General features: G+C 36.8%; 2 protein-coding genes across 4 annotated transcripts; one reads left to right on the top strand and one right to left on the bottom strand.

Annotated features, from left to right (window-relative positions):
- The first annotated feature begins 820 nt into the window (after window positions 1-820).
- On the top strand, window positions 821-4,037 carry LOC120483473 (CKLF-like MARVEL transmembrane domain-containing protein 7). The gene is made up of 5 exons (XM_039678524.2): window positions 821-1,021; window positions 1,196-1,369; window positions 3,089-3,187; window positions 3,591-3,672; window positions 3,807-4,037. Exons 1-5 carry the CDS (start codon window positions 956-958, stop codon window positions 3,818-3,820), a joined length of 435 nt encoding a protein of 144 aa, XP_039534458.2. The 5' UTR covers window positions 821-955; the 3' UTR covers window positions 3,821-4,037.
- A 1,905-nt stretch (window positions 4,038-5,942) lies between these two features.
- dync1li1 (dynein, cytoplasmic 1, light intermediate chain 1) lies at window positions 5,943-26,111 on the bottom strand. Of its 3 annotated transcripts, XM_039678900.2 has the most exons (14): window positions 25,955-26,111; window positions 25,652-25,725; window positions 23,925-24,041; window positions 22,821-23,051; window positions 22,458-22,618; window positions 21,514-21,607; window positions 19,743-19,878; window positions 19,392-19,503; window positions 19,256-19,315; window positions 18,427-18,471; window positions 18,054-18,174; window positions 17,275-17,406; window positions 13,537-13,555; window positions 5,943-7,539 (listed from the first exon to the last, which is right to left on the bottom strand). In XM_039678900.2, the coding sequence occupies exons 1-13, from the start codon at window positions 26,056-26,058 to the stop codon at window positions 13,548-13,550; spliced, it is 1,395 nt and encodes a 464-aa protein (XP_039534834.1). In that variant the 5' UTR covers window positions 26,059-26,111; the 3' UTR covers window positions 5,943-7,539; window positions 13,537-13,547. The 3 variants fall into 3 exon arrangements, with proteins under 3 accessions (XP_039534834.1, XP_039534832.2, XP_039534833.2); XM_039678898.2 differs by lacking the exon at window positions 13,537-13,555; XM_039678899.2 differs by lacking the exon at window positions 13,537-13,555 and having other exon boundaries at window positions 18,084-18,174.
- Between the last annotated feature and the right edge of the window lie 1,346 nt (window positions 26,112-27,457).

The raw sequence follows: 27,457 nt of genomic DNA, 5'->3' as shown, positions 1-27,457 counted from the left end.
CTCATCCTTATATTGTTCAGGAATTGACTAAAATTGAAAAATATTTTATATTGATGATTGTCTTTTTTTATTAAATTAAGACTTTAACCTTTTGCTCTGTATGTAGGCCTATTTGCAATCAAAATCCAAATACACAGATTTGTCTAATGCACAATAGATGTTTTGATATCTTTTTTTTTTTTATAATTTATAAGGATATTACTGTATATTTAATTAACTTTATTGAATAGAGTAAAATCATATGGCTTATGTTTGTGAATGAATAGACATTAGACTGGTTTCACAAACAGGGCTTTATTAAACCAGCATTATTAGGCTTTACGCCTTAGTTAAAAACATTTAAGTAGCTTTTATAAATGTGCCTTAGAAAAAAAAATTATTAGGCTACTGATGTGCAACTTTAGACAAAACAATGGCAGTGACACATTTTAAGATATGCCAGTGCAATTTGCTTTCAGTTAAAACAGCTCAAACATGCATTTTAGTCTGAGATTGGCTTAAGCAGTGTCTGTGAAACTGGGGGTTAATATTTTACCTGTCACTGGCCACTCAGCATTTAGCCTAACTGATTTCCCCAAATATTTTCCTTTTCCAGTTTTCCAAACTAAGCTGTTGTCATTTGTCATTTGAAACAGGATCTAAGTAATACTTAACTTTTGTATCTTCAAATGTCAAAAGGAAGAAAAGGAAGTTCACAAAAGTGAATACAGCCCACCACCACACAAACTATTCACAAGAAAAGGAATGTGATATACTTAGTTATTGAGCTTATAGTAGGCTACGTCATTACTGTGTTCCAATGAATTGTGTTTCATGCTCTCAGATATTACGACCATGAATGCCTTGTGAATCATGACGTGAAATTGAGCAACATGGTTTAACCGCGTCAGATGCTGTTTCCTGGCCAGACAACAGCGCTTTGTTCGTTTAAAGTGTATACATCAATCAACGAACGATGATGGAGATTTTATTTTTGGACTACTTACTATCAAAACAAGGAATTCTGAAGATAGCTCAGCTCGTAAGTATTCCAAAACGACACCCGGCCGTAACATGACATTAATCCAAACACACTGTGTCAAGTAAAGTTTCATTTTTGTGAATTATAGTCTGACAATTATAATGTCAATTTACTCGTGGCTCTGAATCTTTAGAGTGCGAGAAGAAACAGTATTTCATGTGTGTTCATGTTCAGGTGATTCTCCTGGTAGCGTTCGCTTGCGTTCGCTCGACGTGGTACAACAGCATTTACGCGTACGGTTTCTATGAAGGGGTCACGCTGGGTTACTCCGTCACAATTGTCCTTTACCTGTTACTGACTGTCTTTGGGCTTCAAAAAAAGGCATCATTTGTGAACTGGCTCATAGCCGTGAGTATTGCTCCACATAATATGTGCTGCGACTCTATTTCAACCTAAAGCGCATCTCACATCAATAGTGAATTCTCATACTTCACACATAACGTCTAGTTGAGCATGTGTATATAAAGGAAAAAGTAAAAAAAAAAAATGTTAACTCCTTTTTTGTCATAATAACCTGTTATATTATGTGTTGTCGACCAACCTATTGTCAGATAATAAAACTTTGAAGTGTAATAAGTATACTAGAATATAATCAATCATCAAAAGTGCTGTTTAAAATGATTAATATGGAGTATGGCATGTGAAACTGGTATACATACAGTGAGGAAAGTATTTGAACACCCTGCTATTTTGCAAGTTCTCCCACATGGAGGGGTCTGAAATTGTCATAGTAGGTGCATGTCCACTGTGAGAGACATAATCTAAAAAAATAAATCCAGAAATCTCATTTGATTTTTAATCTATTTCTTTGTATGATACAGCTGCAGATAAGTATTTGAACACCTGAGAAAATCAATGTTAATATTTGGTACAGCAGCCTTTGTTTGCAATTACAGAGGTCAAAAACGTTTCCTGTAGTTTTTCACCAGGTTTGCACACACTGCAGGAGGGATTTTGGCCCACTCCTCCACACAGATCTTCTCTAGGTCAGTCAGGTTTCTGAGCTGCTAAGAAACACAGAGTTTGAGCTCCCTCCAAAGGTTCTTTATTGGGTTTATCTCTGGAGACTGGCTGGGCCACACTTTCACCAAGCTGCTTGGCAATTTCCCTGTAGCCCTTTCCAGCCTTGTGGAGGTGTACAATTTTGTCTCTAGTGTCTTTGGACAGCTATTTGGTCTTGGCCATGTTAGTAGTTGGATTCTTACTGATTGTATGGAGTGGACAGGTGTCTTTATGCAGGTAACAACCTCAAACCATGGCGACGGCGTTTTTGAGACAAAGAACTTTAGACAAACAATGGCAGTGACACATTTTAAGATATGCCAGTGCAATTTGCTTTCAGTTAAAACAGCTCAAACATGCATTTTAGTCTGAGACTAATATCCTTTAGCGTGAATATGACACGCACACCCTACCCCACACCTAAACTTAGCCCTCACAGCACGTGTTATATTAACGATAACGGGTGCCATGTGCGTAGTATAGCGCCATTTTGTCATATAGCGTTCTATATGACGTTAAAGGATGAGAATGCGTTGAGCCACCTGAAGTGCATACTACATTGAATTTCACACACTTTTGGGTCACCATTTGCACGCAGATTTCCCACACAAAACGCTCGTCTAAAAGCAAAATAAAAAGTGATGACGCAACGCCACTTTTGCGTTTTCTCTTCAGAATCATTTCTGTGTAAACATAGCCTAAGAGATCTTTGAGGGTGAGAATTCTAGTTGATAGATAGGTGTTCAAATACTTATTTGCAGATGTATTATACAAATAAATAGTTGAAAATCATATATTGTGATTTCTGGATTTTTTTTTTCTTAGATTATGTCTCTCACAGTGGACATGCACCTACGATGACAATTTCATGATTTCTAAGTGGGAGAACTTGCAAAATAGCAGGGTGTTCAAATACTTAATTGTCCTCACTGTATCAGTTTTCCATAGTCCTTCCCACATTTTCATGTCAAGTGCTACCAACATTATAATCATATTAGTAAGTATACAACTGTATAAGATTATGGTTGTTCTGATGAAGAATGTTTTTCCATTTTGTTCTTCAAGGAGTTTGTGCTCGATACACTGGGATTCATCTTCATCTCCACTGGATCCATTATAGCTGCTTTGAAGTCTTTTGAAGTCCCCGTTCTGATTGCCGCCTCAGTAAGGGTTTCATCACAATGCATGTTCATCAGTTTTATTACATCCCATCAATCAAACTTCTGATAAAGTAAACCCAGACAGCAACATGGTGCCGGCCCATATTCGGCCCACGTCTGTTATGCATTTATTACGCGGCCGACACTTTGTTACTCTCTGGGAAAGTCCTTCTTTTATGAAATAAAAATGTATGTAAAAGACAGTTGTCGCCCGGATCTGGGCCGACACTTTGTTGCTCTCTGGGAAAGTCCTTCTTTTATGAAATAAAAATGTATGTAAAAGACAGTTGTCTGCAGGTTTGGTGGTGTTCTCATTTTCATTTCCATAACTGCTCACCTCCCTATAAAATATTTGTAGTTCTGTCCGACTGATAATATTGTAAGCTTTTCTGATGTTTGTTTTTCAGGTATGTGGTCTTCTGGCCTCATATCTTTTAGTTGGTAGTGTGATACTGTCATTTGTTGCCACTCAACGCCCACAACCTGCGGGTAAGTTGTGCGCATTTTCAGCTCTTTCTGTATTTCAGCATAATAAGATAAACTGAACATAGCTGGATCTGTAAATTGTTCATGCGCTTCTGGATCCTGACCTCATTATCTAAAATAATGCATTTCCATTCCAGATCCATCAGTATAAAAACCGTGTTTGATATTTGTAGTGCTCCTTGTGAAATATCAATACTCGTCTCAACACTTGACAGCATGGATGGGGAATTGATATGAATGGGATATGATATGGGTATGGTTGTTTCAGTAAATTTACATGGAATATAAAAGACTATCACAATATCACTTTTTGCACTCATTTTTTGTTTGTTTGTGTGTGGCCAGGACAACACTATCTCACGACCAATTCGTACAAATTTGACGCATGATTAAAAAGTGTCTAATTCGTACTAATTCGTACGACCTCACTCGTACTAATTCGTACGATTTGTCTAAACCCACGTGATGGTTAGGTTTAGGGGCGGGGTAAGGGGTAGGTCATTCGTACGAATTCATACGAATTGGCCAATTCGTAAAATATGTACGATTTAGCAAAATCGTATTAATTCGTACGAGTGAGGTCGTATGAATTGTTACGAATTAGCCACTTTTTAATCATTCGTCGAATTCGTACGACTTGGTCGTGAGATCGGGTTGGGCCAGATGATTAAGGGCCAAGCACTGAAGGTAATCGTTGCCGTTACTTCTTCCACTCTGATAGTGAATAGCAGCCCATAGAACCGCTTGCAAGAAAGTTATGAAATTTGGCATATAGATAGAGCACAGTCGGATCTATCACCATAGCAAATTTGGAGTCTCTAACTCAATCCCTCTAGCCACCAACTATCCAAAATTTCACTTACATTTATGCTAATAACTTTATAACTGTAAGGGCTAGAAACAAAATTCGCAAGATGATATGATTTTCTGTCATGGACATTTTTCCACCATTTCAAATTTTCAGAAAAAAATACTTTTCTCTTAGGCCGTTGGTCTGATTTTCACAAAAAATTAACTTCAGATCCTGTCGACAAAAAGTTAAGGAATCGATTAGTTCTCGAATAATGCACAAACAAATTTGACGAAGAGCAAGCCAAAATGAACGTAAGGCTATATCTCCGCAACGCTTCACGTATTCTGACCAAACATGGTGTATATAGAGTGCCGAAGTGATGACGTCACTTTGTAGGACAACTCGGAAGCTAGCGGCGCATGGGTTCCCTTGGTCGAAAAGCAATGCATTTTCCCCATAGACTTTTGGAAAATCGCAAAAAATAAGATCTGTGTTCAACAAAGAGTTGTGACCCTTACACGTTTTGTCTAGCAAGATAATCTTTACAAGTTAATCCAAAATGTATACATTTTGAAGCCTATATAAAGATTTTTAAAAATACAGACACAATAAAGTTTAAAAAACCACAAGCAGGTTATAACTGTGTGTTCTATGTCATAGATCAAAACGTGAAAATATTTAGAGGCTTTGTTCACCACAGACCTTTTTTCAGGCAATTTAGCAAAAACCCATTCAAAAATCCCATAGGGCTTTAGAGCGAGGGAACTGTAGTGCTAAAATGCTAACTCACTTCCGCGTTTTGGCCTACAGAGTGAAGTATTAACTTCAGCACTCTATTATGACAACCATTTGTGACATCCACCTTCCTCTGGTCACACCACATCCGTTTTGTAGCAGGATTAGTTGACTAGCTGAGTTAACTAATAGCACCTATTAGTTGAAAGTGATAAATCGTTAAATCACATTACACATACTTTCAGGCATTTTGCCTGAAAACATCTTAATATGCTTTTAATCGCTCATTGTTGCAGTTGGTCTAATACTCATGATGCATTTAATAGTTAAATAATTTAATATTATAAAAAACTGGTATAATGCCCTGCTAATAATTTACAATAATTTAATAAAGCGTTATAATTTTAATCTTAAAAAGGGCCCTTTATTTTGATCAAATTAAGTCTCAACATTGTTTTGTTAATCACTTCTTTACTAATTTATTAGTCATTTTTTTTTCCTGAGCACTTGTTTATTTTTGTTGGTTTGGGGACAAATCTAGGGTTGTCAAATGTTTTTCTTTTTTTGTTTTTTTTGTTTTTTTTTTGAAAAAAACAACAACAACAACAAACTTGTAAATACGTTGATCTCATTTTATCATTGAGTAAATTGAGTTTTTTTTTTTTTTTGCTGAGATCACAGACTTCCTGTTTTGCAATGTAGTTTCCTAACTCTCTCCACCCACACAAAAGAACAAAGACAGCAACCCAATAAATACAACTTTAATTGAATGATTACAGACCTGATCCAGAAAAACATCACTACATCTTGTGAAATTACAGGACCATAATAGCATATGTTTATCCACCCCACCCCACCCCCTCCCCTCCCCCTTGTAAGAAGTTTGGTTGATGACTGTACATGCAGGTGAGCGTATTCTGAGATCTCACCTGCCCTGCCACCTCTGCCTCACCCCCTCCTTTGCCTTCCCACAACTAATTTCTAGCTGTTAAAGTCTCTAAACAGACAAATCTGGCTGAATTTTGTTCAACTCCCGCACACACACTCAGACACATACCAATGTAAAGACAGTAATACTGATATTGTTTGCATGATCTCTAATGCATCCATTAATAAACAGTGTCATAACTGGCTGTAGTTGAGAGATGAACACAGACATACAAAGAAATATACTATTTTTAAGCTCTTAAGAACATAGAAAACAAACAATTTTTTTTACACTGGACATAGTTGTCAGTCCCATCAACAGTCTTGCTCAGCAGTTACACAGACGACTTCATAAACCATGTCTAAGCTAAAAACTCTCTCGCTCTCCAGTTAAGTGTACTATTTTGCTACAATCAGCATTGTAAATGATTATTTTCAGTGTCATAGCCTAATATTGTGTAATAGTGCAATATTTAGAAACGTATTGTATGCAACAGTTTACAGGTGACGAATCAGACTTGGTGACTCTGTTGACAGTTTCTCAACAGCAAAAAAAAAAGTTATGAATATTCTAAAGCATTAAAATCATGTCAGTATGTTTGTTCTGGTCCTGTGATCGATACACTTAAGAATAGGGCAGGTATTAAGAGTGCTAAAGATGACCATTTAATGAAAACACCAACACAAGGTGACCATATCTAATGAATCATTTAATTGTATTGTCACTTACTGAAATGTGCTGCTTCCCTTTATCTTTATTAAAAAAAATTGTTCGGATTAGACAAGTAAAAACGTGTGTTTTTTTGTTTTTTTTTTAACAGAAGCTTATTTTTACTCTAGATGAACAGGATCCTTCATATAAGTTAATTCACTACCAAAAGTCAAAGAAAAGTCTAACTTGCATACAGATACACCTAAGTTCACAAAGCCCCTTCATTTTCTAATGCAGACTTGGCTCTACATCTCCATTACCTCTCTAAACCTCTCCTTTAGTGTCCAACCCTGATCTAGTGTCCTTTTTATGACAACCCTGCTTCTGTGGTTATTTACGGACCTGTCCGCTGTATATATGTGCGTGTGTGTGGAGACAGACATAGCAATCGCAATTTGTCCGACATGCAGTCACTGGCCTTACAAGTAATAAACAGGAACAAATCCCCCTTCTGAACAAGATCAAGAGAAAGAGTGAGGGAGAGGAAGGGAGGAGAGGTGGCAGAAGAGAGGCAGGTTCAGGGGGGGCACAGATAGCAGTGTAGAGGGGGAGGGGCTTGTCAGTGAGTAATCCCCGCCTCTCGTTCAGGATTCATCATTTTCGGCAGGGGGTGTGGTGGCATTAGGGGCTGAGGAGTCCAGGTCAGATTTATTGGAGATTCGGTCCAACTCAGCCTGGACATCTGTCAACCCCAACTTGGAGCCTGTGAAAAAACAAGATAAAATCGGATGGAATTAATAAGAGTACGCCGAACACATTTCATTTCATTTCATTATTTGGAAACAGTATTAACCAAAGCTTTAAAAGAAGATTCTGGGTTCATTACAAGTTAAGCTCAATCTGCAGCATCTGTGGCATAATGTTAATTACAACAAAAAATAAACGCACAAATATATATTTTGCAATTTAATACCTTAAAAATATATGATTAAGGATCTTATAATGGAAGTAAACGGGGCTAATTCTTGCAGAATTTGATGATTATAAAAACACATTTATTCTTCTGTTTAACCTTTTGTTTACAGAGCTGTTTAAATAAATTGTATGGTTTTAGACATTACATTGTTTTGAAAAAAAGATCCCCCCCCCCCATGCTTTAATGTAAATATACATATTGTTTAAGTCTTTTGATTATTCTACACATTTACCCCATTAACTTCCATTGCAAGTGCCTCAGTGGATCCCAGATTTTGGCTTGAAGAGGGGGAATTTTTTGTGTGTAAATAAACACCATGCCACAGGTGCTGTCAATTGAGATTAACTTGTATTGTACCCAGAATATTCCCAAATCAGTGACAAGGGATGGCAATACACTTAAAACCATAGCGTGTCAGTGTTTATGAGTCTGTGAGCCATTGCTTTCCAATTGATCAATGTTAAGCAGAAAGATCAGAAATAACGTTTTTGGAGCTTGAAAAAGAAAAGTAAATGCATAAAGATTGAATGAATGGAGATGAAAGACTGCCAATGAACCTTCACACACAGACTCACAACGCATTCAGCCTGAAAGCTGAAAAGAAAAAAAAAGAAAAAAATGAAGGAACATTCAGCCAACACAATAACTTTTAAGCATGCAATGAAAACTTTTACAAACAAACTTATTTTGAATAGAAATTGAGCTGTGAATGAGAACCATCAGTGTATCTAGGGCTTTAAAAGGTACAATTCACAATGCTGAGATTATGTTGATTTAGAAAGTATCCCTGAAGCCAAATACAAAAAGATATGATCTTCATTCATTATCACAGTTTGACGGCCTATTGTATCTTAAGCCCAAAGTATACACTCACCGGCCACTTTATTAGGTACACCTGTCCAACTGCTCGTGAACACTTAATTTCTAAGCAGCCAATCACATGGCGGCAACTCAGTGCATTTAGGCATGTAGACATGGTCAAGACAATCTCCTGCAGTTCAAACCGAGCATCAGTATGGGGAAGAAAGGTGATTTGAGTGACTTTGAACGTGGCATGATTGTTGGTGCCAGAAGGGCTGGTCTGAGTATTTCAGAAACTGCTAATCTACTGGGATTTTCACGCACAACCATCTCTAGGGTTTACAGAGAATGGTCCGAAAAAGAAGAAACATCCAGTGAGCGGCAGTTCTGTGGGCGGAAATGCCTTGTTGATGCCAGAGGTCAGAGGAGAATGGCCAGACTGGTTCGAGCTGATAGAAGGGCAACAGTGACTCAAATAACCACCCGTTACAACCAAGGTGGGCAGAAGAGCATCTCTGAACGCACAGTACGTCGAACTTTGAGGCAGATGGGCTACAGCAGCAGAAGACCACACCGGGTGCCACTCCTTTCAGCTAAGAACAGGAAACTGAGGCTACAATTTGCACAAGCTCATCGAAATTGGACAATAGAAGATTGGAAAAACGTTGCCTGGTCTGATGAGTCTCGATTTCTGCTGCGACATTCGGATGGTAGGGTCAGAATTTGGCGTCTACAACATGAAAGCATGGATCCATCCTGCCTTGTATCAACGGTTCAGGCTGGTGGTGGTGGTGTCATGGTGTGGGGAATATTTTCTTGGCACTCTTTGGGCCCCTTGGTACCAATTGAGCATCGTTGCAACGCCACAGCCTACCTGAGTATTGTTGCTGACCATGTCCATCCCTTTATGACCACAATGTACCCAACTTCTGATGGCTACTTTCAGCAGGATAATGCGCCATGTCATAAAGCTGGAATCATCTCAGACTGGTTTCTTGAACATGACAATGAGTTCGCTGTACTCAAATGGCCTCCACAGTCACCAGATCTCAATCCAATAGAGCATCTTTGGGATGTGGTGGAACGGGAAATTCGCATCATGGATGTGCAGCCAACAAATCTGCGGCAACTGTGTGATGCCATCATGTCAATATGGACCAAACTCCCTGAGGAAAGCTTCCAGCACCTTGTTGAATCTATGCCACGAAGAATTGAGGCAGTTCTGAAGGCAAAAGGGGGTCCAACCCGTTACTAGCATGGGGTACCTAATAAAGTGGCCGGTGACTGTACATCGGCCTTTATACATACACAAGGGTCTGCATACAGAGTGCGTGATGCATATTTCGTCACCAGAATAATATGCACGAAACCCAATTTTAATAACTGTGCGTACTTCCGCACATTCCGAATTCGTTTTGCACTAATTAGTTGTTCCACATGGTGGTAAAACTGATCCGGGCCACAGTGTTGCCCAATAGGACAGGTTCCTGCCCGATTGGGTTGGACCCGAGAAATAGACATTGGGCGGGTGGACAAAATTTGGGCTGTTTTTTTTAAATAAAAACCAACCTGAGCAGCTGCGTTTTTTAATTTATTTATTTTTTAAATTGCATTTTATGTTTAGTCATTTTATTTAATACGTCTGAACACGTGTGAAAAATAATCCATAGTGCAGTCATCATCAACACACACAACCAATAAGGTTCAGTTGAACCAATCAGGGCCAGGTAAGGGAGACCAGTCAATCAATTTAGTCTTATGTTGGTGAGATGTGATGATGCGTTTTTGGCGCAACAAGGGACCAGATTTTGAAGGTGTAGCTGTATATTCAAGCAATCGCAATGAAATTTAAAACCGTCCAGGCTATACTCGTATAGGGCAAAGTTCTCCATTAAATATCTCTACATTATTTACTTCACGTACATTGACGTACTGTAGTTCTGTCTGAACACAAAGATAAGCGCATTCTTGTCGTTGTTCATTTTTTGTTGTCGGAATTTCTTGGAGCGGGTGGATTTTGGTAATCTTTTTGGCTGGAAATCATTGACTCAATCTGGCCAGGCCATTGTTTCAAGTACAAATCGAAACTAAAAGAGACAGAACAACAACAGATGCCCACACTGACAGGCGCTTGTGTGAGGGAGTTATGAGATAGCCACAACTTTATATTTTTAGCAGTCATAACTTCAGTATGAACAGTAGTGTTATTGCATACAATTTACGTGGTAACACTTTACAATGGGTTCTTTAGTTAACATCAGTTATTGTATTAATTAATTAACTAACCATAAGCAATTTGTTACTGTATTTGTTAATCTTTGTTAATGTTAGTACAATAGTTCATTGTTTGTTCATTTTAGTTCACAGTGCATTAACTAATGTAAATAATTGTTGAATTTGAAATTATGTTGAAATTAACATTAACTAAAATTAATAAATGCTGTAGAAGTGCAGTTCATTATTAGTTCATGTTAACTAATGTAGTTAACTAATAAAACCTTATTGTAAAGTGTTACCATTTACTTGTCATTTAGATACACAGAGTGTAGTAGTAGCAGAAAATGCGAGGACCTTGTAATCAGTACCTAGAAAAACATGCGAAATTTAAAGATAAACTATGGAATTAATGAAGCTTCATGCAGTGATTATTATTAGGAGGCCTTACATTGTGTAATTTGAAACTAAGTGTTAATAACAAAGCAATAAGACGGGGGGCCCGAAACGAGAAGGACAGTGATGTATAACACATGCCAAGTTAAACATGCACAAGTGTGTGTAAAAGTGCTAAAAGAAATTCATAGCGGTTATAAAAAGGGAGATTGCAGCACTGGTTAAAGCAAAAGGAAGTGAGGGAAAGTAGCCTAACACACCTTAGCGTGGCCAACATCCCCTGGCTAACACACATGATGAAAGACAGTTTGAAGGGGTTAAATATCATGACTGGTGATTGACAGTGCACACGAATGTTGTTGCTCACTCATTCATACATAAGAACGAAAAGGAAAAAAGGGTAAAAAAAACTATAGACTTACACATAGTAACAAAAAGAAAATCAGGGCAGAGGATGATGATTGGGAGAGGCACTGTCACTAAAGACGTACTTTACCTTTACTACACTGCCATAAAACCAAGCGGCATTATGGGTTCAAAAACAAACCAAGATGCAGAAGCAAAATATGAAAGAACACAATAGTCTATGCCGTAAAATGACTGTGTTAGCTGTGTTAGTTTTAAAGCTTGAAAGTTGAAAGCTAAATTTGTACAAACCCTTAGTGAGCATGTTAAACATATGCATTTACTGTCAATAATTCAGCCCAAGCTATTGTTGTTTAATTTTTTACTCCTATTACTTATTAAAGGGTTAGTTCACCCAAAAATGAAAATTCTGTCAGTAATTACCCTCATGTTGTTCCAACCCCACAAGACTTTCATTCATCATTCGGAACAAAAATATATTAGATATTTTTTTATTAAATCTGAGAGCTGGATCACTCCTCCATAGGCTTCTATTGTATTTGAAACTTGTCGGCCCAGAAAGTAAATAAAAACATTGTTAAAATAGTCCAAATGACTACAGTGTGAGCAACCTTAAGTTTATCAAGCAACAAGAATACCTTTTGTGCACAAAAACAAAACAAAAATAACGACTTTATTAGACTATTCTGGGGGTTTTTTTTCCACCAAGAAAAAGAACTGGTTCGGAAATGGTGCTGGTTCAAAGTTGGTTCGGAGTTGGTTCAACTTGCGAACCGCTTCAGAACCTATTTGTTTTTCCACTGACTACTAGAGCGCCCAGGGAACGACGTCGTTACGTCACTGTGTACGTCTCCATACGTCTTAGGTAGAAACGCTTGCAAGTACAAATTACTTTGGGATTATCTCTAACTCGTGTACCAAGAAGGCTTTAAAAACAATTGAAATATGTAAGTCATTTAATATTTTCATTTGATATGTAATCTTGTCTGATAAGTTATGTACCCCTGTCTTGTGTCTTTTTTTCTTTACATTTATTTGTTCTATATTGTGACTGTTTTCTTCTTTGCTTATAATGTCTTAAATAAAATAAATACAAAAATAGAAACGCTTGCGTTAACTTCAAGCATAACAATTACAAAGGCGGACTCCATCGTGTTTGTGCAAATGTTTCTCTTGGCTTTGCGATCCTTTATTATGGCCAGAAAAGATGTTTAGAACACATCTAAACCCGCCCCAGAACGGTTCTAGTCCAGCAAAGAGTTGGTGCCGCTTTGGAACCAGTTCTCCTGGCCGAGAACCGGTTCTTTGGCTGTTGAAACACAAAGAACTGGTTCACGCGCAGGCACCGGCTCCAAACCGGCTCTCAAAATGCTTTGGTGGAAAAGGGGCTAGAGTGAGTTCCCATAGTGAAACAGATGTTTCAACAATGTTTTTATTTACTTTCTGGGCCAGCAAGTTTCAATTACATAGAAGCCTATGGAGGAGTGAGCCAGCTCTCAGATTTCATCAAAAATATCTTAATTTGTGTTCTGAAGATGAATGAAAGTCTTACGGGGGTTGGAACAACATGAGGGTGAGTAATTACTGAAACTTTTGGGTGAAATAACCCTTTAAGCTCTTGTTCCATTTTAATGTTCAAAGCGATAATTCATATAAAAATGTTGTTCTTCCTTGGGACACAAAATAAGATGTTTTTGAAGAGTGTTTTAGCTGCTTTTGTTCATATGAAAGCCCTTAACAACTATGAACCCCCTTAACTTTAATTGTATGGACAAAAAAAAAATGTTCCACAACAGAAAGTATATCATAGAGGTTTGGAACAACATGAGGGTGAGTAGGAGATGACAATTCCATCCATTTAAGGAGGTTGCATGTGCTAATTTGCTCTGTTGCGTTTTGGGATAGATTACTGGGTTATTAGTTATCTGATGACATTTTAGCTTGAATGATAAGCTGGGATTTTAGCTGCACATGCAGAGAAGATTTTATCAAATATATTTATTTTACCGTTGCTGATGTCAGAGATCTGGGATGGGAGGATAAATGTACAGGAGAGGAGGGTTATGAGGACAAAATAATGACAAACAAACAAAAAGGGAGAATGGGACAAACTTAAGTGGAATCACACATGTACAACATGAACAAGACAAGATTTGAAGTGTTTTGTAACTTCAAGATTCTATCATCTACTGTGTCAACATAAGTCTTTCTGAGGACTGTATGTCATATGAGGAGGGTCTTTAGAGAGATATTTCTCATTTTGAAACCATGACTTGCAATTTTAAAAGACTAAGATAAAAAAATAAATAAATAAATAAAAAAAAACTCCCAAGGCTCTTAGTCCATAGAAACCGTAAATCTGTAAGTTGACATGGTCACAATACTGCTTTTATAAAATTAATGTTGAAAAAGAGAAGGAAACAGGCCAAAGTACAATTTGTAATTTTGTATCATCTATTGGAGTGAAATTGGTATGAAAAATGTATGTGATTGGATTGTCTCCACTGAGGGATTGTTGAATGTCTCAACACCTGCACAACGATAACCACTATTGCTTCAGCTGAATCCTTGAATTATGGGGATTTCTGTATTCACCGTATTCTATGTTGCATGCAAGTTAAAGTTAACAAGAAAAACAGGACTAACGAAAAAAACTAAATTGTATTCTCCCATATAATATATTATTTATGTTCCCCTCCATGTTCCAATGTTCATGACCATATTCAGTCTAATTGTACATGTTTACACACATTTACTGTTGTTTTGTGATTTTTTTGTTAACAAAATCCAGACATTTCCATAAAAAAACAAAAAATCTGGAATTGCGAGAGCACGAAAAACTTCCCCATGCAGATTTACTATCAGTTTCATAGTAAATCTGCATGGTATATAGCATTAAAAAACGCCGGATGGAAATAATAATTGAATCAGTTGTTGTTCTTTTTTTATCTGATAAATTAAACTACGATGGAAACACATTTACCAAATAAATCCCTCAATACGAAACCAAAAAAAAACAAAAAACTCTGGTGACTTTTCCTCAGAGGATGTGAATAAATAACTGGACTAACCAGTGGATTAGTTTCATTGCACAGAATCTCAAATGTTGTAATAAATAATTTGAAATGCCTGAGCCAAAATCTGCCATCAAAATGATTTGGTTTCATCTGCACATTCTGAGGTGCAAGTCATTTATGATGTAGGACATCAAGAGACAACTTTGGATGGAAACATACCATTGTTGGTCCCACTTTATATTAAGTGGCTTTAAGAACTATGCAATTACGTTGAAATGTACTTATATTTTAGAAATACCAGCATGTAATTACGGCTGTAGTTAATTTATGTAATTACATTTGTAATTATACTGTTAACCTTCCCCTTACACCTTAACCCACCCCTTAAACCTACCCATACCACCACACCTGTCCCTAAAGCCTGTTTTATGCTTCTGCGTCGAATCGACGGCGTACCCCTGCAGACCCCTCTGCGTCGACGCGAACCCTTCTCCGACCCCTCCGCCGTAGCTCGACATGCACCTCAAAAATTTGTAACTACGCATCAAGGCGACGCAGACAGCGAGGGCTGTGATTGGTCAGATTATACATCATTTCAGGAGTGTAGCTTTTCCAGTTTCCCCCTCCTGCTATAGCGCCATTTTTAACATTTGCACCCTCGTACTGATAATTATAATACACGTATAAAGAAAGTAAATAAAGAATTAAACTAAAAATAAACTGTTGTTTTTTATTTCATTGTTAATATATATGTCTATATTCCTTTCAATAATAAGCAATCAGTTTGTTGTTTATTTACAATACAACGTTCACGGTTACATCATTGATAATACAGTAACTAACTAAGTCTGCCACAGGACACTACATTATCCTGCAATAGCACAGTTCAGTTCCATGTGGAGACTGAAAAAAAGCCGTCAAGTCATTCCGAACTGCTATGGCAGCCCGGGTGTAACGGGCCCTGGACATCCGTGTTGGTTCTATGGGGACAAAGTTTGTGTCGTCTATTAGCTCCAGCTGCAACAACATTCACTCTCTTTCGCTTGCCATTGTCGGAAGTGAAAGAGCGGAACCAAAACAAACTAGCAAAGAGATTCGCGAACCACACACCTCCTTAGCATTCTGGCAGTGAAATGCAACGCAACCTGACGCAGAAGCATAAAACGGCCAAGATGCCGTAGGAGTGACGACGTAGCTACGCCGAGTTGACGCAGAAGCATAATGAGGCCTTAAACTCACCCATATCACATCTCAATAGCAGCAAAAGTGTTTTACAATACAACATGAACACAATAAGTACATTGTACTTATTTTTCGATGTAAGCCACTTAATATAAAGTGGGACCCAATTGACCCTTCGCTAAGCCACGCCCGAAAACCGCCACTGGCCAATCATGTCTTAGCAACCGTAACTATGCGCGGGAGGTCTGTCAAGCTTTCGAACGAGTGAAACATGCTGAGGCATTGTGCGTATGGGTTGTGCAAATCTGATACCGGTATACTAAAAGTTTGGACGGGGGAGAGGAATTGTTTTCCTTCCAGAAAATCTAAAAGCCAAGGGGAAAAATGATTGGCGTGATCTAGCATCTATGTGCGAGACCCATTCACAACTAACTACTGGTAAATGTCGCCATGCTTAACATTGCTTGGAAATATTGACGGTTCTTTGGTCATAATGATAACGTAAAATAAGACGATTAAAGAGACAAGACAAAGGCTCACTGACACTTTAAAATATATTTCAGCATTTTGTTAATCGACGTCCTACTAACGTTACCCCTTAACTTGACCCAATCCGATCGCGGCTCTCCTGGTATTAGTGTTATTCCACAAGATTTATTGATAAGCTGTTTGATTTATAATTATTACGATTATTTTCACATACCCTGCTGCTGTGTATAAACAGCTGTTACTCAATTTGTGTTTCCCATTTGAACGGTCAACGTATGAGGCGCTGCTGCTTGCGCTGGGACTATAACGTTAGACTTTAACTTCAATTTTTAAGAAATTATTCTCTTTTTTTTTTTTTTTTTATTGCAGGTTAACAAAACAGTAACACATACCAGGTAAGATTCAGTGAGACACATCTACAATACAGAAGTAGGAAAGGGGAAACAAAAAAACAAAAAACAAAAAAAACAAAACAACAGAGAACAGAAAAACTCACAACAGCCCCACACAGTTATCGACAAAGTGGTATATGTAGGCACACGAGATCCTTTCTGTGATGCAATTCGGTAGTATCTGAATAGTTGTAGAGGATATGATAGAGACTTTGACAAACACAAAGAAATATAAGAAATTATTCTCTAATCGGTTGCATATAATGTCGTGAATATATCCCTCGAATGCATACTGTAGTCCCTTTTGTCTTGCTCTCTCAGATATTTCACTTGTTCGCCGAAAATTACTAATTATCTCATTGAAATGTCTGATACCGGGTGCATCCACACTATAATAGATGGGCGAGCCGCGAAAACTTGACAGGCGTAGCAACAGTAACTAGGGAGGGCGGGGCTTAGCGAAGGGTCAATTGGTTAATCAAGCATGGTGGTAACGCTAGGAGTCATGCACAACAACACTTCCATTGCGTAACGTGTAAAACGGGTTTTTTACAGAATTTTCTGTTGTTGATATACAAAAAGTCAAAACACTTCACATATAATAGCATGATAGTGGACATTTATATGAATGTGTGAGTGATATAGTGTCAAGGAGGATCCCTCACCTGACTTGCGGACTGTTCCTGGCGTGTTGCTCCCTCCTCCTGTAGGTTGGCCGCCTGGGCCGGGGGAGCCTGCTTTCTTAGTCAATAGACTGTTGAAGAAGTTAGCCAGCACGCCCTCACTTGTCTGACCTCCTGCCATGAGAAATGACAATAATTAGCACAATCATACAAGCTGAAACTAGCTTAAACTAATTTCAGATCAGTGCAAAACAGTACCAGACCCTAAGCTGGAATTAAAAATGTGTTTAAAGGATGTGAGGTCAAAATGAAAGTCTTAGAGAAATTCAGCAAGGAAACAAGCTTTAATCCCAACAAGCTTTTCTAATCCTCTCCAAACATGGCAGCAATGTTCCTATGATCTAAAACCAAGAGAGTAGAGTCCTCCTTATCTGCATTCAGGAAGAGATCCTGAAACACAAACTCTGGAGACATTGAAAGTGTATTCATGATCACTGTAGCCCAAAACAAACTGAAGTTTTCCCACAAAGCTAAATAAATAAGCTTTGCCACAAAAAAGAGGATAAGATCTCTTGTTGAAGGTCAAATGTTAGTTTTTTTTTTTTTTCCCAAAATGAGAGGATGGTGAAAACCAGGAAACCAGATCCAAGGACTTGAAAAAATAAATGCCCAGGAAGTAGAAAGGTGTGACTCCAAAAGCTCTTGCTCCCAAAGTTGGAAAGATGTAGCCGAGGAGAGTAAATAGAGAGCAGGATACAGAGAGAAACTTGGTGGAGAGAAGATGGAGGCATGCATCCTGAATACAGCGTTCTTATACACACCTTTCATGTTGGGATCAATCTTCTTGGTACCTGATTGCATGGGCATGACGTTTGCCACATTAGCCGCCGCAGAACGGTTGGTCGTCCTTGGTGAGCCGGTGGGAGCTCTGTTTGTTGGGTCCTATTACACACACATACAGAAATGTTTTAGGATTATGAAAACTTTATAATAGGAAAGATTAACTAAAGGAGTAAATCTGTAGTCACATGTAAGTCACATGTAAACATTGTGCAATATTTAGTATTGATCTTTACTTAAATTGCTTTGGATTAAAGTGTCTGCAAATTTCTAAAGGTCTCCACCCAAAGCATGATTCAACGTTGAGTAACACTGTGGGCTGAAATGTAAATGGAGCACATGTAAAACACTCACCACGGGTCTTCCTGCACTGACTGGAGGCTGTTTAGATAACAGAGACTGAGAACAGAAGAAAGACAGTAAAATCATTCAGAGATTATTTCATATTTCGGTCCTGTTTGGTAATGATTTGTTTGACAAAAAAGTTTTGTGTATCACTAACAAAACTTCTCAGGTTCACTAGACTTATAAATAGTGAGTTACAGTCTCACTGAATCTCACTTTATGCCACAGACAGGAAAATTAAATATTTGGATAATGTTTCTGTCTGTGTGTGTACCTACTTAACTATATTTTGTGGACAAATGTGTATCCAGAAGTGACCAAAACCTGACAAAATCTCCAAAAAATCTCCCTTTAGTTACGTCCTCATTTGTAAATCTGGTATAAAAATAATAATTAAAAATATAAAAAGTTATTAAAGTTTTTTGTTTTGTTTTTTAAATGTAAAAATGCAGAAAGTTTTGTGTGATGGGAACAATTAAGTCTAGGGAATGTCCCCATTTTGATACCCAAGTAAACGTGTGTGTGTGTGTGTGTGAGAGAGAGGGAGTATATATATATTTTACTTTATATTCATCTTTGTATACATTCAGCTTTGCCATCACATTAGTAAACTATATTATATATACTATATATATATTTTTTTAAATACATTAAAAGTTATTTTAAAATGAAAACATACTTCACAATATTATTATTAAAAAAATCCCAAAACTTGAACGGTAATCTATGTATACAATTACAAGTTTAAGAATAAAACATCACACCACCCAGGCACTTTGGAGAATAAATTAAGATTTTTTTTTAATGATGATGATATTATAAAATATTTAGAAATTACCTGCAACTTTAGTAGAAAAACCTGGTCATCTTCAGCTTGAACTTCCTTCTCATGTACAAACTAGAAAGACATGTCAGAAATGAGCAGTCGCTAAGAAAGAGAGACTCTAAAGATCTAATGAGGGCTGAGCCTTTACCTTTCTTATGGGAGGTTTCACTATTATATCTTCAAAGTTGTCGTCTGCTTTTACTGACTGGAAATTTTCATGCAGAATTGCGATCTTTTTTTCATTGTCCCATCCTGACGGACTGAAAGTGAGACACAGATGATATGAATACATTTACCATTTAAAGAAACATTTGAATGACATACACTTTTACACAAATATGATAAATTCTAGGTGAATTAAAATATATATTAATAAAATTAAAATAATAAAAAAATGTATTATTTTTTACAAAAAATTATAAACATTGATTTTGATTCCATGTGCCGACTTTAGTAGTAAACTAAAAATCAACATTTTTCTTGACATCAAACTACTTACATAAACACAGAGTCTTTCTCTACCACCTGAGCTGGGATGTTGAAGGGAAAGCCGTATAACCTGTGAACGAGGTATTTATATAACAAATCTAGATTTTTGTTCTCCTTCATAGATGTGTAGAGTAGTGCTGCCCCATCTGAAAGGTCACTTGTGAAGGAGAAAAACAAGACGAGGTTACATTTAAGCAGACACATTTTCCCAGATTTTTGGGAAAGCAGCCATTATGGTAGGTCAGCTGATCATGTTACCATCCTCTACTGTAAAAAAGACATTAAAGTCAACGGAAGTTGCATACTCTGTTCTTCCCTATTGTGACGTATATCCAGATCTGAATGTCAGTTTTCAGTCAGTTGTGGAGAATATATAGACGTTTTTTCATTAAAGATTACAAAGGCATATGTGCATGGATAAATCATTTATAATAATTACAAAAAAAATGCAAATATTGATTTTACGGCGAATTTAAGATGCAGCACATCTAAAGAACATTGTTGTATTCAGATGCACACAAATGTACACTTCTGACGAGCCATGCTTAATTGTGGGAAAAAATCATAACATTAAGTAGTTTTGGTCAATATTAAAATCAATTTTTTCATTAAATATAAAAATTATTTAACACAATCATTGGCGGGCAATATGATTCAAGTCTTATTATACAATATCAGTCATTTCATATATCAGTGAAATTTCAAAATGATCGGCAAAAATAATCCTAGCCCTCAAAATAATTACATAAGACAAGTAAACAGTCAGTAATTCAATAAGAACAAAAACCAATTCCAAGCAAAACAGACTAATAATCATAACATTAAGTAGTTTTGGTCAATATTAAAATCAATTTTTTCCGTAAATATAAAAATTATTTAACACAATCATTGGCGGGCAATATGATTCAAGTCTTATTGTACAATATCAGTCATTTCATGTATCAGTGAAATTTCAAAATGATCGGCAAAAAATAATCCTAGCCCTCAAAATAATTACATAAGACAACTAAACAGTCAGTAATACAATAAGAAAAAAAACTAATTCCAAGCAAAACAGACTAATAAATACAATAGAACAAAAATACAAATTAAATAAACAGTGTTTTTTTAAGTTTTTCAGGAAAATCTAACAGTACTCAGATAATAGCGTAACAAAAAATGTAATAACCAAATGTAAAGTTACACTGTTTAGTCTTACTGTACACATTAAATGCAGATTAATCCTTATACTTAAGTTATTCGGTCAAGATTAGCGAGTGATTTTCCTTTGTCATTTGTTGTTTGCTTATTAATGACATACTGCGGTAGGTATTTCAGGGCTGCTGTCACTTTAAGAGCTAATACATGGATCCAAAATACTCTTACACGTGCGTTTTCTTTCTCAACTGTGTACGTTTACTAGTCAAGACATTATCCACTGTTATGTGTTTACGTGAATACTTTCCAAAAAGCCCTTTTGCTTATCTGTGTTCGGCAGAAAGCTGTCTGTGCACCAGTCTCTCTTTTTGCTTTTAATAACACGGTTTAATATCAAACAGTAGACTGCATTTTACAATGCTAACTTATTTGGCTGCTTTGGCATGAAGAGCGCACTACTGTGAAGGAAAGGAAGGTGCGTTGGATGGAATGTGCAACAAAATAGTTTTACGATTAATCACACTGCCCTACTCTTGACAAAACTGAACATGGAAATAGCCTGGCCATCAGCTGATTATGATGTGCAGAGTGAAATATAATTTTCATTACATCTTTGGTTTAGATGTGCTGATGTGTAAGGATACACTGCAAGCAGAAACGTCGAATGTGAGACTGGATGAAGTCTAAGTGCTCGTCTTTATAATCGTGCTCCTTCTCCAAAGTGCTGATCGCATCACACTACAGACAAAGAAAGAGAGAGAGAGAGAGAATTATGAAAGGGATTCTCCATTAATATTTTAGTCCATCCTTGTTTTGTAACTTGATATATTTGGGGCTTATAGTAAAAGCAAAATCATCTTGGTAAACAACAGACAGAAATGGCAAGATGATCATATTCTTTGAAATACGTGTGGTCCAATAGTCTGAGAGCACATTGGCGAAATCCAATGCAATAAACTAAAGGCTTTAAGATTCCGAAATTTTTTTTTAAATAATGAAAAAGTAAAAGAATTAGAAATAAATTCTGCACCCTTTCTAGTTTACCAATGACATTTGTGACATTGAAGATGTAAACTACTATGTACAAAAGGTAAAATGTAAACTTTTCACTCAAAGTGTCATTCAAACTGCTAATAACATAAATACAATAATGTTCAAACATTTGGGGTCAGTTTTTTTATTTTAAAGAAATTCATATTTTTATTCAGCAAAGATGCATTAAATTCACAAGGTTGTTATAAATTCTGTTCTTTTAACATGTATATTAATTAAACTGTTTCTTGAGCACCGAATCAAATCAGCATATTAGAATGATTTCCGATGACAATGAAGACTAGAGTAAAGCTTTCTGAAAATTCAGCTTTGCCATCACAGTTTAAAATATATATTCAAATATAACATTTTAAATGCAAATAATAGTTCACAATATTACATTTTTCTTTTCTGTATTTTAATCAAATAATCATAAGAGGCTTCTTTCAAAAACATTAAATTTTGAATGATAGTGTATAAATGCATCTGATGTTATAGTTGCTCTTTTAAATACAATTTATTTCATGTCAGGAGTAGTTTGAGGCAGCAGGTGTACCTTAGTGCAGACCACCACTATAGGCAGGCCCAGGTTGTGTGTGAGTGTGTTATCTCCCAGCGGTAGCAGGACACTGTCTTCCTCTGACTCAGGATTCCTTCTCTGGGGCACAGCCTCCAGGTCACTTCCTGGTTCCATATACTCCTGGAACTGCTTTGTCACTGCATGCACACACAGTCACATTCTAACTGCATTTACTATTGGTTATTTACAAACTCATTCATGCAAGTATAAGAAATGCCTGCAGCGATCTATAAGGACCATCACAGATCAAAATGCATCACCACACTAGATCATTCTCACAGGGTACTTGGCATGCGAACGCGCTCACAATCTCAACGCACACACAAAGGAGCTACTCACATCTGAGCTCCAGCTCTCTCATGGTTTCAGGGGGAACTCTGAGCTTGTCCACAAAATCCCTCACCACGCTGCCCCATTTCTGCAGCGAATCGATGGCCAGCCAGGGCCGGGACAGATCCACCACAAACATAACCAGCGAGTCCTCCAGATTCTCCGTCGATACGGCGAACTTCTGCAGGCCTTTGTGGTACAGGTCCCCATCCAGCACCCATGCATTACACCGTGCATGATCTGCAAAAAAGAGTTCTGTTAGCTTTAGCATGCCTGTTTTGAATTTCCTAAAGTTGGCGATTAGGGTGCCTCTATACTCACAGATAACAGATAATGTCTTGCTTAATTAAGTTGGCAAAACAGTAACGGTATTTATACTTTAGATTAGAGCCAGACCGATATATCGGCAGACCGATATTATCGGCCGATATTAGGCATTTTCCAAACTATCGGTATGGGCAATTATAATGGCCGATAAATGAATATTTCAAAAATAAAATAAAAATGGACGAAACACGCTTGAACCATGTCATGAGTGTTGCAGTTGTATAGTTTAGTGGTAGAGGGCACTCTACACCGTTCCTGTTGGCAACACTCACTGAGTTGGTCACGAGACATACATTGCTTGAATAACAATTAAAAGAACATCCCCATCAGTTCTCTTAACTCAGATAAGCATGACAAAATTTGTGACTATCATGTCCAGTTTAAAAAATAATAAATAAATAAATAAAATATAGGCTGATATATCGGAATATCGAATTTTAAAACCCCAATATTTGTATCGGTATCGGCCTTCAAAATCCTTTATCGGTCGGGCTCTAACCATGCATAGTGGTGCATCAAAATTAATTAATTTGAGATCTCAGAGGTCAATTAGGGCATTTATTATTGTTTACAACCAACACTGTCCCAAATGTCCCATTTCAACAGAGGGCATGACTAACTACTGGTTACTAACCACTAAAACATTTGGTTCAAAACACTGCAGTGTTAAAAGCTATTGATTGTTTGAAGTGGATCACAATCAGCCTATTTTGATTCAGTGTCATTTAAGGTTAGACATCAAAAACTGTCTATATTTGGTCAAACTGTAGACTGTCTAATCCTTACCATCAATATCATCATCGTGAACATTGAAATACAGGTACTCTAAGCCACGTCCCTTCATATACTCTTCTACACCTTGTAGTTTGGCAACCAGGGTGGTCTTACCGGACCCCACCTCACCTGTAAAACAAGTCAGATTAACACACAGGCAATTATATTAAATATTTAGGTGCTTGGATACTTTTGGATTCTGAAAAACATATATAAGCATGCTGCATTAGTCTTACCTGATGTTATAACAACACGCAGAGAAAGTGAATTCAAAGTTGTATAAATGGCTGTAGTGCTTTTATAATGGCTGATTTAATTTTATAGCTTTTGCAACAAAGTCAAAACAGAGACATGTAACTCTTGATAGCTAATCATTTTTTTAACAGACATTTACTCCTTAAGTGAATAATAAAAAAAACATACAACAAGGGTCTGGAATTAACCAGGGATTGGGGCAAAAATGCAACTGAAAGTGAAAAATGTGTAATGCATAATGATTTACATTTTTTTAGTATTTGTAACAGGTGGTACTATATTTCTTAAATAAATGTATTTTTTCATTATATTTAGATGGATAATTTATGGAATAATGCTACAATTTTCTATATGTCAATCATTTGTTAGCAAATATGTATTCATTACTTTAATGAGCATTTTTTTTTACCTTAAATTAATTAATTGCTTAAATTAATACATTTTTAGCTAACTGTGTGATTTGTATATGTACATTTCTGAAATACATAACTTATAAAGGTTACCACTGATAACAGATCACTCTAAATTGTAATGTGGACAGCATTTTCTGTAAAGCTGCTTTGAAACGATGTGTATTGTGAAAAGCGCAATACAAATAAATGTGAATTTAATTGAATGTGAATTTGGGTATTTGTCAAAGACAACAAAATGTGATTATATATGGTGAGAAAAACAAAAAAGGTTTGCTCTCCGCACACTAAAATTACAACTCCAGAAAGTTCACAAATAAAGCATTATTACCTTAAGATGGTAAGAAAGAAAAACATGCACAGAGCATAGTTAAAAGTAACAGTCCTTAAAATAATAATTAATTATACTAGTAAAAATATATTTTTTAAAGATATTCATCAGAGATGACAGCATCATGTCTGTCGCCCTATGAGTAAGAGCACCCACTGAGGCAGCATTTATGAGCCATTCACTGGCTGCGTCTCAAAAACTAGTGAGCTAGCTGCCTACCTAGACATCATTTTCAGTCACCATAGACGCCTAGATAGCACTTTCTATGCATCATATGCACACATACAGCCTTTTTAGTATCCCATACGGTTCGAGTGCAGCATTTTGTTCATCGGAACACACCTACGATTCTGTCTAGGTAGGCTGCACGGTAGGGTTTGAGACACAGCCCGTGACTGAGAGTGCGGATTATCTCTATTCAACAAAACCGACAGTCATATAGTAAATAGTTGAGACGAAATAGATGTCTGTTTATTTATATAAAATTCACGCGAGAGACACTATTGTCTTTTGTGTGCGCCGTGTCTGACAGCGATGACTGGAGTGGAGACAATGACGTGCACTCATTAACAATAACAGCACACTTGCAATAACAGTGCGTTTAGAGCGATCGGCAGCGTCAAGTCAGTCAGCATTGTATGCGTTTTAATAATAATGAATGAGCCATTGGATGCAGGTCAATGGGATGCACAGCAGACATGAAACAGCATTTATTTGTGACAGAAGAAGAAAAATACACCCACCCATAACCACCACATTCTTTCCTGACGGCAATTTTGATCGAGAGCGCGTCGACACCTCACTCAATATCGATGACCTGAACGCAAAGGAACACAGAGTGGCGTTAGCTTTTAAATCACGTTGCTTTATTCATTGTGCATCCCTGCGATCATTGATTCAGACTGGCCTGTGTGTACCTGCCCGGCTGGGGTAATTTGCAAGTTAGCGGCTAACAACTGTCACATGCGGCTCTGGGCCACCTAAAGCCGCGTTCTGCACATAACATCCGAGATTGAATGGGGGATAAAAGAACTGGCTGGGCCTACCATAAATTCTGTCCGTCATCCTCCTCGGGGTTTTGGCTTTCGGATATGCTGTTATTTACATTTGAGCTAACCGATAGGAGTGTATTTCTGCCTGTCGTCGCCATCTTCGCAGGCTTGAGTGACACCCCTGAATGAGCCCCGGATGTGTCGCGCAGAGCCGAGCTTGCTTTTCTGCTGGGCGTGGACCACTGTGTGAGCCGCAATCACAGACCCAAACTCAGATACATAGAGTACAATCAAATCTTTTCTAAAAAAGATACTTTATTAGCAGCTATGGCTACATAGAGAACATTTACCATCCATGGATCATTTTAGTTGCACAAAATCCTATTAATAGTGGGGGAAAAAAGGTTCTTTAGATAATAAAAAATATTCTTCATAAGGCTCTTAAGGTTCTTAGGGGTACCCAAAAGGATTCTTCTATGGCATGCTTTAGAATCTTTATTTTGAAGAGTGTTGAATAGAATAGAATAGAATAATTATATTGTTATTATAGGCTATATAGTATTTAGAATACAATTCATTGGATGTGGTTATTAAATAGAACAAAAAAGAAAATAATGAGATACAATAAAGTTTTTGATAAATTATTATAAGCCTCACAGTTCATTTCATTTCAAACAATGCATGGGGTAAATAGAACCAACAAACTCAGAATATTTTTATTTATTTATTTTTTTTGTGCAAGGAAATGAGAGGACATTAAATAGCCTAAAGGAAAGAAAGCGGTAACATTTTACAATAAGGTCTCATTTAATCAACTAACAATTAACAATATATTCTTACAGCATTTAGCCTTTGTTAATGCATTTTGCTATTTAAATGTTCATGTTAGTTCACAGTGAATTAACTAATATTAACAAATGCAACTTTTTATCTTAATCGTGTATTATTAAACGTTAAAATTAACATTTACTAAGATTAATAAATGCTTGCGTGGATTTAGTTAATGTTAACTAGTAGTTAACTATTATTGACAAATTAAACCTTAAAGCAAAACAGAAAGGAGTGTGGACCACTGAGCATCAATCGCCTGAATCAAAGCTCAAATTCAATCACCTGAATCAAAGACTAGAACATATATATATATATATATATATATATATATATATATATATATATATATATATATATAAAGCCAGTGAAGAGAATATGAATCTCGATTAAAAAGTTTAAATAACTCAGAATAAAGAAATAAACTCAGAATAGAATTGCATTGAATGGATGAACAGAGGACACATAAAAATCTCAAAACATCACAACGAGCCTCGATTCAAGACAGGATATAGAATAGAATAGAATAGAATAGAATAGAATAGAATAGAATAGAATAGAATAGAATAGAATAGTCAGGCATTGTGCAGGATGGAACTCAAAGGAACTCAATGTAGATGCTTTATTTACATGTAACTTACAGTGATGAAGGGAAACATTCCAGGACTTCAGTTCACACAACTATACATCATGACGAGAAAACAGGTGGCTAATGAGGAAGTGCATGTT

Source organism: Pimephales promelas, chromosome 18 (assembly GCF_988280905.1).
Source record: "Pimephales promelas chromosome 18, fPimPro1.hap1.1, whole genome shotgun sequence".
NCBI lineage: Eukaryota > Metazoa > Chordata > Actinopteri > Cypriniformes > Leuciscidae > Pimephales > Pimephales promelas.
The sequence above is the reverse complement of the archived record's forward strand: the minus strand, read 5'-3'. Positions and strand labels throughout refer to the sequence as shown.